A 13,131-nucleotide genomic window follows, 5' to 3' on the forward strand; every position below is an offset into this window, starting at 1 on the left:
TTAAATGATATGTGAGTGGAATGAGTTGGTGGGATGTAGAGTCTTTTTATCATTTATAGTAATTATGAATCAGGATTCCTATTTGCGGACGGCCCAAAATGAAAAAACAAGACTCCTATTCGCGGACAAGGGGAGTATTTTTCAGTCGCACACATTATAAAACAAAAATATTACTAAGATCACATTTCACGGACTTTTCCACTCACTTTCTTTCTATTAGTCAAAACACGCACAAAAGTTGTCAAAGTAGTAGTACTCTCTCAATCTCATAATAAATGTTCACTTTCCTTTATAGTTTATCTCACAAAAACTGACACATTTTCTCTTTTTAAAAAATTATTCCTTACACTATTATAAATATGAGTATTATTTTTTTTCACTTAACATACAAAACAATGACTCATAAAATTCCGTGTCATTATTAAGTATGACATCTATTTGAAATGGAGAGAGTGTTTAAATTGTGGATACGGGAGGTATTTATTTACATTTATTTTATTATTAGCAATTATTTGTCGGCAATAAATTATTTTCATTTCCGAATGAATCAGTTGTGGAAATATCAATAATCCAAGGACGAATATGCAAAGAAAGCAAACAAAGATAAGGCGCGTCATTTTGTAGCGTGGAAAAAACATTCGTTCCGCCCAATCACAGCCCACTTCAGTTTACAATATTATTTGAATTTATAATAATCACTTCTTCACCCACTATTTAATTAACACTAATCACTCAACAGTATGTTCTTATAATCACTTCTTCACCCACTATTTAAACAGACTTTTGAATGTCTGAATATTCTCCCCCATCCAAATCGCCCCAATCTCCCTCTCAGGAATGATATCAGTTCAATTCTACTCTGCTTCTCTGCTATTATGGATTAAAAATTTAAATCTGAGTTTTCTTATTTGAAAAAGCAGTTTTTTCGTCTAATCCGAGCTGTTCTTTCTTCCTTTTTTTTTGACGATTTTCGTATTTGCGTTGTTGATATTGCCTTTTTTTTCTGGCTAATTTGGATTTGGATTCATAAATTTCTGCAATTTTCTGTTTTCTATGCGGTAGAATCGTGTTCCTGATGCTATAGCTCGTCACTGTTTGCAGTTATTCATTTTCCCCCAATTTCGAATTTCGATAGATATTTATTTTCCCCCAATTTTGAAATTCAATAACCTAACATCTGTTTGAAATCGAGAAATGCCATCAACAGATTACCAGGAATCATCGTCATCCCCATCCCAATCCCCCTTCAGTTTCTCCATCCTGAGCCGCCGCCGCGATCAGGTCCACTCGATGGAGGAATCCAACGGCGGCCACGACTCCGACCTGGAAGCCTTCCAGCGCACCGTGGCGGATCTCTTCCACGACGTGGCTGCGGCGCCTTCCGACGAGCTCCTCTCAATTCCATGGATCCGCAAGCTCCTCGACGCATTCCTCTCCGTCCAGGAAGAATTCAGAGTCATCGTGTTCAACCACCGCAGCAGCCTCTCCAAACCCCCAATCGACAAGCAAATTGCCGATTTCTTCGAGCGCAGCGTCAAAGCCCTCGACGTCTGCAACGCCATCCGCGACGGCATCGATCAGATCCGCCACTGGCAGAAGCAGCTCGAGATCGTCCTCTCCGCCCTCGACAACCAGCGCAGCATCGGCGAGGGCCAATTCCGCCGCGCTAAGAAGGCCTTAATCGATCTCACCATCGCAATGCTCGACGACAACAGAGACTCCACCACCGCCGTTTCCTCCCACCGCAATCGCTCCTTCGGCCGCCAGAGCAACCAGCCCCGCTCCATGGCTAGCTTCCGGTCCCTCTCCTGGAGCGTCTCCCGGACCTGGTCGGCGGCCAGGCAGCTGCAGGCGATCAGCAGCAACCTCGCCCCGCCCCGAGCTAACGAGACCTCCGCCACCAACGGCCTCAATATCGCCGTCTACACCATGAGCTACGTCCTCCTCTTCACGATGTGGGCGCTCGTGGCGGCCATACCCTGCCAGGACCGGGGCCTGCCCGCGCAATTCTTGACCAGGCAGTTCGCGTGGGCGGCCCCCATCGCCTCCCTCTACGAGCGGATCACGGAGGAGTCGAAGAGGAGGGACCGGAGGAACACGTGTGGGCTGATGAAGGAGATTCGCGAGATCGAGAAATGCGTGAGGCTTATGAATGAGCTAACGGACAGCGTTGGATTCCCGTTGAATGAGGAGAGGGAGAATCAGGTGAAGCAGAGGGTGGACGAGATCGGGAAAATATACGGGGCGATCAAGGAAGGTTTGGACCCGTTGGAGCGCCTCGTGAGGGAGGCGTTTCGAAGGATTGTGAGGAGCAGGACCGAGGGGCTCGACTCCATCGCTCGAGCTAACGCCCACGAGTGATCGGAGAGGGCAGGGCAATCTCCTTTGTATGTATTAGAGAAAATGTGATTATGTAATAGTAGTTTGGAGCCATCTTGTGTTTTTGATTTTGTGTAATGGATTTGTGCTTCACATTGTAATCATTTTGTGTATATTCTCAGAGAAAATAGCTAAGTTTGGGAACTTTGATATTGCATATTCATGTGTCTTTGGCATAAGTGAAGAATGCTTGTGAAATGAGGTGTAATGCCAAAAATTTCCATTGAAAGAGAGATGTAGTAGACAGTAGTAATCTCTTCACTTCACATGGTTTTGTGATAATTACTGGTAACTATAATTGAATCTTAATTGCCTGCACGTTTTCATGTTTTATATTGGATAAAAGAAGGTATTATGATTGAGCCTTATCAACAACACACCATTTTAAGTTCAAGGATATTTTTGTCACAAAAATTTAGAAAAAACAAGTGGAATTTTAAGTAGGGGTATCATTTAATTGCAATTAATTTGATTTAATAACGGCTGTAGCTGCAGGGAGTGGAAATTGGGCTCAAGAAAGATTAAAATTAACTTTTACTCCATCCATCTTAGATGATTAATTGACATCAATTTCCTTTTTTCATCCATCCACATTACCTGCCACTCTTATTTTTTTACTACTTTTGATAATGAACCCACGTTACACTAACTTATCATACTCATATTTTATTACAAAACTAATATTTAAAGTAAGGTACACGTTCCACAGACTTTTTCAACTCACTTTTCACTATATTTCTTTAAACTCGTGCTAAGTCAAAAGAGTTCAATTAATTGTGGACGGAGGGAGTAGTTTCTTAGGCCTAATATTTTTGTAATTTGTTTTATTTGTATTAGGCTTAAATGATTGTAAATTCAATTTAAATCATTTTGGTTGTTGTAAACAAGGATTATAATTCATTTATTTAGACTTTATTATATTTTCCATTAAATCTTTTAATTTATTTATGAAGGATGGCCTCAAATGTATTTTAATTTCTTTAACGTAAATTCCTGATTGTGCTTGCTTTAATATCTTTTATTATAGCCCAAGAGAATATACATTGATTATGATCTATTACTTTTGTATACCTGATGCCCAAGAATATTATTCAGAGGGAACATTTTTTTTCCACAAATTTTGGTAAATTATATTTTAGGTTCGTGAACTTTGAAAATATTATTTAAGGTCCGTCAATTATGAGTTAATATTAATCGAAGTACTTTTTTTTTTACTATTTTCAAGTTTATCGGACGAAAATACCCTCAGTACCTTGAAGGATTGATATACTCATAGTTTAGGATGTTTAGATGGGTGATTAACACATGTTGAATCTTTTGAGGTATAAAGTCTAGGTTTCATCCACTTATTTTATATTTTTAGAGTTAACGAGTTTGTCGGAGTTTTGATGCAAAAACAGGTTTAAAACGGGCAAAACGGAGCTAGCGAGCTGATTCCAAAGAGTTCGCCCGGCCGGGCGTTTTCCATCCGACGAAACACCTGGTTGGGCGTTTGAAGACTACATCGCGATTGTCTCAGAACGCCCGGCCGGGCATTTTCCCACTTACAAATCGCCCGGCCAGGCGATACCTACTGATGCCCACTTTTGCCCATTTCTCACTCCGGATATAAAAGGGTTCTCACTCATTTTCGAACCCTAACCTCCCACACTGCAAAATCAAGAGAGAAATCGAGAGATTCAAGAGGATTGAAGGCAATGAGGCTTCCATCTTCAAGAGATTGAAGAAGAAGACTCTCCCCAACATCAAAATTTTTTTTTTTACACACACGTCGGAGTTCGAGATACATTCGGCAAGCGACCAAACCCATTCACAGCTCCTCATGGCTTGAAGACAAGCCCCTCCCCCCCCGAGCTGAGCACCAGCCAGTGTCCAAGCCTTGTTCAGGCTCGATCTCTAGCCCCCCGTTCGACCGGTCCGGGTCAGCCGGGTCCGGGACCGTAAACTCTCGCTACCCTCAAGCGCGTCCAGGCTCGAAAGCTTGCCAAGCCCCAAGGCAACAAGCCTTGTAAAGGCCCACACAGCTCCTCATGGCTTGAAGACAAGCCCCCCCGAGCCGAGCACCAGCCTGTGTCCAAGCCTTGTTCAGGCTCGTTCTCTAGCCCCCCGTTCGACGGGTCCGGGTCAGCCGGGTCCGGGACCGTAAACTCTCGCCACCCTCAAGCGCGTCCAGGCTCGAAAGCTTGCCAAGCCCCAAGGCAACAAGCCTTGTAAAGGCCCACAGGGGAAATTAATCCCAAGTTGCACCATCCAGGATTCGAACTCAAGACCTCCTGGATGGTGCGGTATCCTTGCCACCCTCCTCAACCAGTTGAGCTAGGGGGCTTGGATAGCTAGATTTCACCTATAGGGAGTTCTAGTTTCCATTTCATCATGTTTTCCTTTGTTTCACTTGTATTTGCTTTTGTTTTGTGTTTGACTATGAATAGCTAGATTTCCTTTAGGGATTTGGTGAAGTTTGAATGGATTGTATGGATTGAATCTATGGTTTAATGCTTATCTATCTCATTTTGTTGATTTTGTTGATTCTTGAGTTTTTTACTATCTAGTTGCTTAGCTACCAATTGATACATCCTTTTTGCCTAATTGTTGTCATTGAGAAATGCATGATTAGCATAGATGTGTAATCAACAACTCCGTGCATTATATGTGATCGAGAGATGCATGAGCTAAAGAGAGTGCTTGGGTCCGTTGCTTTAGGGAGTCAATCTCGAATTGTATGGATGAGACTCCTACTCTATAGATTGATCCACGTGTTAGATGCACCCGAGAGGGGGTCTAACCAACCTTCCCAACTTTCCTAACCACAATTGAGGCCCAATAGATGAGCATGACCCTTAGATGACATCCTTGATCCGTTCTAACGGATCCATTTCCCTATCCTTTCCCAATTTGTGTGAAAAATCATCTTTTACTTGCTTTACTTAGTTAATTATCTTTACTAGATTGTTTACTCTTTGTTCTTAGTTTAAGAAAACTAAAAACCCCCTTTTATTAGTCTAGATAGTGTTCAAAGTTGCATCGTAGTACTCAAACCGGCTTTTAGTCTTTGTGGATAGATAATTTTAACTTGCCTCGTGCTACATACCCCATACACTTGTGGGTGACATTTTGATTGCAAAAATAGCATGAGCCAAGGATACATATTTTTAATAAACTTATTACATACGCATATTTTTTTTATAAATATCGTTACTATATATTTTTGGCGAATTTTCTAAATGTAATTTGACCTTCAATATTATCACTTAATTTTGTGATGTGCAAGAAAAGTTCATTCTTCAATTTTTTATAATTAAAGAATTTGAAAATATTTTTGAGGTATGGATACTTGTAAAAATTAATGTCACAGTCAATAGACGATACTTGAATATTAATAAATATCTTTATAGTAAAGATATATATAAAAATATGAGTATGTGATAAGTTTATTAATATAAAGTACCCTTCAAGGTATTGGGGGTATTTTCGTCAGAAAAATCTGAAAATAGTAAAAAAAAACTTCGATTGATATTAACTCATACTTGACTGACCTCAAATGATATTTTCAAAGTTCACAAATTTAAAATAATAGTTTGACAAATTTCATGGATAAAAAAGGATGTTCCCTCTATTATTTATTTACGTATTGTACTTTAATTTATTATCTTGGGCTTTAAAAATATAGGCCCAAAGTAATTTATGAAATTACTAACCTTTCGTTTACTTATGAAATTGACAGGTCCAATGTTTAGGCATAATGTTGTATGCACAAAAATGTTTACGAGATTATTAATTACTAGTTAGCAACTAAAAACTATAATTAAGTAATCCTAAACTAAATGTTTTATGCCTCATTTTTGTTCTTCTCCATATTCACATTGGTTCTTCTTCCTCGCGCAGATATTAAGTTTTTTTAACTTCTTATCTTCAATATACCTTTTTAAAAATGAATCTATCATAGAAAAAGGGCAGTGTGCAAATTTTACAGAACATCCAAATCATAATTGTAACGCCCTCAGAATAGTATTAGAAGGAATAAATTATTATTATAATAAAAGAATAATTATAGAACAATTTTGATAAATTTGACAAGAATTTAATATAATACATGTATTCCAAGATAAATGAAATTGTCGTGTATATGGAAAAATAAGAGAATTGGACCAAGCATTTAATTGGTCAAACTCCTTTATGTTAATAAACATAGAAATTAATGCAACTATGATATAATGACATTTATTCCAAGGAAAAAAAAGAATATAAAAAAGGAAAGAAAGAGGGAGAGACACAGATTTTTTTTGAGTTCCCTAAAATCTAGAAGTGCCGAGAATTATGAAGAGTTAGGATAGAGATATTTTATCTTAAACAAATATATAGTGTGTAGAATAATCTAGAAATAAATTTAGCATGTGTATTATTGATAGGGAGGTAAATGTGGTAGCACATATGGACTATGATGATGTTGAAGTTATTGATTGATATAAACTACTTTGATGTTGCTAAGAATATTTGTCAATATGCCTTCTGTGCTGCAATAGCCGCATCATCGAGCTTTAATGCTGAGCTGTTGGCTCTGATTCGGGGGTTCGAGATGGCTATGGAGCTTTCCACACACATCTGGATTGAGCTTGACTCAGCGGCTCTGGTTACCTTGTTGTCATCTGGACAGCTTGGCGCTGCGGATTTCAGACATCACATGGCTTTGATCCGGAGTATGACTGCTCAGCGGCATGTTCGGTTCTCACACATCTACAGAGAAGGGAACCGAGCTGGTGACTTTCTTGCAGGTAGGGTGAACCCCCCTGACCTTATTTATTATGATCCAATCTTTGCGCCTCGGTATCTGCAGGCGCTGGTTAGGATGGACCAGCTGGGATATCCTAACTTCCGTTTCCGACGTAGAGATATGGGTTGACCCAGCTTCTTTGGTGGTTGGTTTTGATAATTTTTCGTTTCTCACTCGTAGGTATTTAGTCAGCTTTTTTCCACTTGATTGCACAGAGGATCCCGACTTGTGGGACCTCTATTTGGCTTCTTCATGTTCTTGTTTAGATCCTAGTCACTTTTGGGCGAAGATCATGTAGTTAGAACATTTTATTTTGATATTATTTACGGGTTGGAGGTCTGCCTAATGTGGGCGATTTTGATTTAAAAAAAAAGTTAAAAATGATTATGGATCGAGTTATAAATATTAAATATTTTTTGAAATGGTCTTGATTAAAATATATCCTTATCGTATTGCCATATGACGCCGTAACAAAAATCGAGTTTTTGTTGTTCTGTAAATATAGTCAAATTATAAGAAAGTCTAATTAATACTTAATGAATATTAGAAAATTAATGGTATGAAATAAGTAGGAGTAACAAGTAAAACTGCAAGCTCAATAGAAAGTAGTTGAATTGTAATTGAGATTTTGTTGTCTTTCGATTTTTGGATACCAGTTATTTATATTACATTAATATAAATGATATACAGATATTATATCTATATAAAACTTTATTAAAGCTATTAAGACTAAGTTGAATTGTACTGGTACATAATTGCATACATGCAATGTGTATAACTGAACCAGAAGTAAATTTAGATTAAAACTAACACATTCACACATGGCGGATGCATAAACAAATTATGGTAGGAGCTTAATGGCAAAAAAAATTATTCACAGAAAAATAAATTTATAGTTAATAACTCTCCTTCATCATTTACTGTTTTATAGTGATGTATCATACATTTATTGCTAAAATATGCCATTATCTCTTGTTCACTATTTTTGCTTGAATCAATGATAGACCATAACCAAATCATTATTGCTTCTAACTTTTACTAATAAGATTGACCAAACCAAATCATTATTGCTTCTACCGTTTGGTTGGCGTGAAACAATCTCATATTTACTATTTTCATACACAATGATTTAGTACAATTCAATTTATTGTATGATTCACTCACATTAACTTTTATTAATAAGATTTACTCCCTCTGTCCACCAATATGAGGCTAGGTTGACTTAGTCCATCCACCATTAAGAAATGGAGCTCTGATTCTAGGATAAAGGAAGTACTCTCTGTTTGCATCTTTTAGGTCATTAAACTTGAAAATAGGGATGAGCAAAATAACCGGAAACCGAATATCCGAACCGAATCAAACCGAAATTTTGAAATTCGGTTTGGTTTTTTCGGTTTTTCGGTTCAGTTCGGTTTTAAAAATAAAAAAATTTCGGCTTTTCGGTTCGGTTCGGTTTGGGCGAAGAAAAAAACCGAAAAACCGAATTATCTATATATATATTCTATTAATTTATATATTATATTATATATATATATATTCTTTTAATATATTCTACTATATAATATATATTATATGTATTATTAATTTTATATTATATATAAATATTCTATTAGTATATATAAAATAAAATAAAATACACATATATAAATATATATTTATATTATATTTATTTTTTTTCAGGTTTTTCGGTTTTTTTTTCGGGTTTTTCGGTTTTGTTCGGGTTTTTCGGTTTTTTAAGTTCGGTTTTCGGTTTTTCGGTTTCGATTTTTCAGGTTCGGTTCGGTTTAGATTTTGAACTAAACTCTGTTTTTCGGTTTGGGTTCGGTTTTGGCAAAAAACCGAACCGAAACCCGAATGCACACCCCTACTTGAAAAACTCACATTATAAATCTTTGAAAAATATACTCCCTCTGTCAACAAAAAAATAAACTAGTTTTATCATTTTGGACCTTCCATCAAAATTAGACAATTTTCAAATATGAAAAGTTTAAAATAATTAAATAATAATTAATAATGTGGATTCTACAATATACTAACACTACCAATTAAGCATTAAAATATAACTTCAGAATATAATAAAAATATTCTATTGCATAATGAAATTGAAATATACTGTATCTATATATGTGATTAATAGTGGACGTATGGTTAATATACGAGAAAAATAGTATAGAATCAAAGTAATCCTCCAATTGGAAGATGAACATTGTAATTTTCATAAAAATATCATGTCTAAAAATTAAAATATGATGGACATTATCATTCAGTATATTGGACAAATTACTGTAATGGATCCACACAATAAAAGTTAAATATTAAATGAAATTCAGTTAATATGTAACTGAGATATCATATAACGAAATCAAGATTTGAGATATCAAGTACTACGAGAAAATAATCCCTAGACCGGACATACCACATGTCAAGATGAGTTGGCATGCTCAACCACTAATATTTTGACAAATGGATCCACAAAGGATCACTTGCATATGGAAATTCAAGTAAATATAGAAATTCTCCTAAAATTGTGATCCTCACTAATATTTATACAATTAAAAATTTAAACATATATTAAGGGATTATTTATTAAAATTCGTGAGGTTTAACCTCATTCACTCATCTAAAACATCTAATGGTGTAGATTCGTTCTTAGTTTTGGATTATGATACTATAAGCAATATAAGAGTACCCTCATTTATATATATATATATATATATATATATAGGGGTGCGTTATATTGATAACCCCTAAATATCGTAATAACCCTATAACTAAATCTGGACCGCACATTTTTAAAATCACGCGGTTGAGATTCAAACTTAGATTTACTTCATAAAAAAAGGCGGAGGGGTAAAACTGTCATTTCGCGCATTTAATTTCGCAGCCGATAAAATGATACTTCGACCTAAAAAATGACGAAACTGTCATTATAAGCCAAAAGTATAATTTTATCAACTCAGAGTATAATTCTATCAGGCAAACCTATCATTCTATGCAATAAACCTAACATATATCATTTTATCATTTTATCAGTCAGTCAAAAGTATCATTTTATCAACTCGGAGTATCATTCTATCCGGCAAAACTATCATTCTATGCAATAAACCTAATATAATCGGCACAATACATAATATACAAACTTACAAAGCAGTAAACGTATCATTTTATCAACTTAGGGTATCATTTTTATAAGGTTACTGTCATTTTATCCGCTTAGATTATCATTTTATCATGTAAAAGTATCATTTTATTAAACAAAAATGTCATTTTATACACAAAAAACACCTATCATTCTATCGGCTGAAAGTATCATTCTATCCGGCAAAATTATCATTCTATCGGCTGAAAGTATCATTCTATCCGGCAAAACTATCATTCTATCCGGCAAACCTATCATTCTATGCAATAAACCTAACATATATCATTTTATCATTTTATCACTCAGTCAAAAGTATCATTTTATCAACTCAGAGTATCATTCTATCCGGCAAACCTATCATTCTATGCAATAAACCTAACATATATCATTTTATCATTTTATCACTCAGTCAAAAGTATCATTTTATAAACTCAGAGTATCATTCTATCCGGCAAAACTATCATTCTATGCAATAAACCTATCATTTTATCATTTTACGTGATATTTGGCGAAATTCAGAGTATAATTTTATCATTCAGAGTATCATTTTATCAACTCAGAGTATCATTCTATCCGGCAAAACTATCATTCTATGCAATAAACCTATCATTTTATCATTTTACGTGATATTTGGCGAAATTCAGAGTATCATTTTATCATTCAGAGTATCATTTTATCAACTCAGAGTATCATTCTATCCGGCAAAACTATCATTCTATGCAATAAACCTATCATTTTATCATTTTATTATTTTACGTGATATTTGGCGAAATTCAGAGTATCATTTTATCATTCAGATTATCATTTTATCAACTCAGAGTATCATTCTATCCGGCAAAACTATCATTCTATGCAATAGACCTATCATTTTATCATTTTATCAGTCAGTCAAAAGTATCATTTTATCAACTCAGAGTATCATTCTATTTGGCAAAACTATCATTCTATGCAATAAACCTATCATTTTATCATTTTATCATTTTACGTGATATTTGGCGAAATTCAGAGTATCATTTTATCATTCAGAGAATCATTTTTTCAACTCAGAGTATCATTCTATCCGGTAAAACTATCATTCTATGCAATAAACCTATCATTTTATCATTTTATTATTTTACGTGATATTTGGCGAAATTCAGAGTATCATTTTATCATTCAGATTATCATTTTATCAACTCAGAGTATCATTCTATTAGGCAAACCTATCATTCTATGCAATAAACCTAACATATATCATTTTATCATTTTATCAGTCAGTCAAAAGTATCATTTTATCAACTCAGAGTATCATTCTATCCGGCAAAACTATCATTCTATGCAATAAACCTAATATAATCGGCACAATACATAATATACAAACTTACAAAGCAGTAAACGTATCATTTTATCAACTTAGAGTATCATTTTTATAAGGTTACTGTCATTTTATCCGCTTAGATTATCATTTTATCATGTAAAAGTATCATTTTATTAAACAAAAATGTCATTTTATACACAAAAAATACCTATCATTCTATCGGCTGAAAGTATCATTCTATCCGGCAAAATTATCATTCTATCGGCTGAAAGTATCATTCTATCCGGCAAAACTATCATTCTATCCGGCAAACCTATCATTCTATGCAATAAACCTAACATATATCATTTTATCATTTTATCACTCAGTCAAAAGTATCATTTTATCAACTCAGAGTATCATTCTATCCGGCAAAACTATCATTCTATGCAATAAACCTATCATTTTATCATTTTACGTGATATTTGGCGAAATTCAGAGTATAATTTTATCATTCAGAGTATCATTTTATCAACTCAGAGTATCATTCTATCCGGCAAAACTATCATTCTATGCAATAAACCTATCATTTTATCATTTTACGTGATATTTGGCGAAATTCAGAGTATCATTTTATCATTCAGAGTATCATTTTATCAACTCAGAGTATCATTCTATCCGGCAAAACTATCATTCTATGCAATAAACCTATCATTTTATCATTTTATTATTTTACGTGATATTTGACGAAATTCAGAGTATCATTTTATCATTCAGATTATCATTTTATCAACTCAGAGTATCATTCTATCCGGCAAAACTATCATTCTATGCAATAGACCTATCATTTTATCATTTTATCAGTCAGTCAAAAGTATCATTTTATCAACTCAGAGTATCATTCTATCCGGCAAAACTATCATTCTATGCAATAAACCTATCATTTTATCATTTTACGTGATATTTGGCGAAATTCAGAGTATCATTTTATCATTCAGAGTATCATTTTATCAACTCAGATTATCATTCTATCCGGTAAAACTATCATTCTATGCAATAAACCTAATATAATCGGCACAATACATAATATACAAACTTACAAAGCAGTAAACGTATCATTTTATCAACTTAGAGTATCATTTTTATAAGGTTACTGTCATTTTATCCTTTTAGATTATCATTTTATCATGTAAAAGTATCATTTTATTAAACAAAAATGTCATTTTATACACAAAAAATACCTATCATTCTATCGGCTGAAAGTATCATTCTATCCGGCAAAACTATCATTCTATCGGCTGAGAGTATCATTCTATCCGGCAAAACTATCATTCTATCGGCTGAAAGTATCATTCTATCCGGCAAACCTATCATTCTATGCAATAAACCTAACATATATCATTTTATCATTTTATCACTCAGTCAAAAGTATCATTTTATCAACTCAGAGTATCATTCTATCCGGCAAAACTATCATTCTATGCAATAAACCTATCATTTTATCATTTTACGTGATATTTGGCGAAATTCAGAGTATCATTTTATCATTCAGAGTATCATTTTATCAAC

General features: G+C 34.6%; 1 protein-coding gene across 1 annotated transcript; it reads left to right on the forward strand.

Moving 5' to 3' along the window:
* Positions 1–719: 719 nt before the first annotated feature.
* LOC121779854 (protein ROH1-like) lies at positions 720–2,536 on the forward strand. The gene has a single exon (XM_042177310.1). The coding sequence runs from the start codon at positions 1,195–1,197 to the stop codon at positions 2,359–2,361; it is 1,167 nt and encodes a 388-aa protein (XP_042033244.1). The 5' UTR covers positions 720–1,194; the 3' UTR covers positions 2,362–2,536.
* Positions 2,537–13,131: the final 10,595 nt, after the last annotated feature.

Source organism: Salvia splendens, chromosome 19, assembly GCF_004379255.2.
Source record: "Salvia splendens isolate huo1 chromosome 19, SspV2, whole genome shotgun sequence".
Classification (NCBI taxonomy): Eukaryota; Viridiplantae; Streptophyta; class Magnoliopsida; order Lamiales; family Lamiaceae; genus Salvia; species Salvia splendens.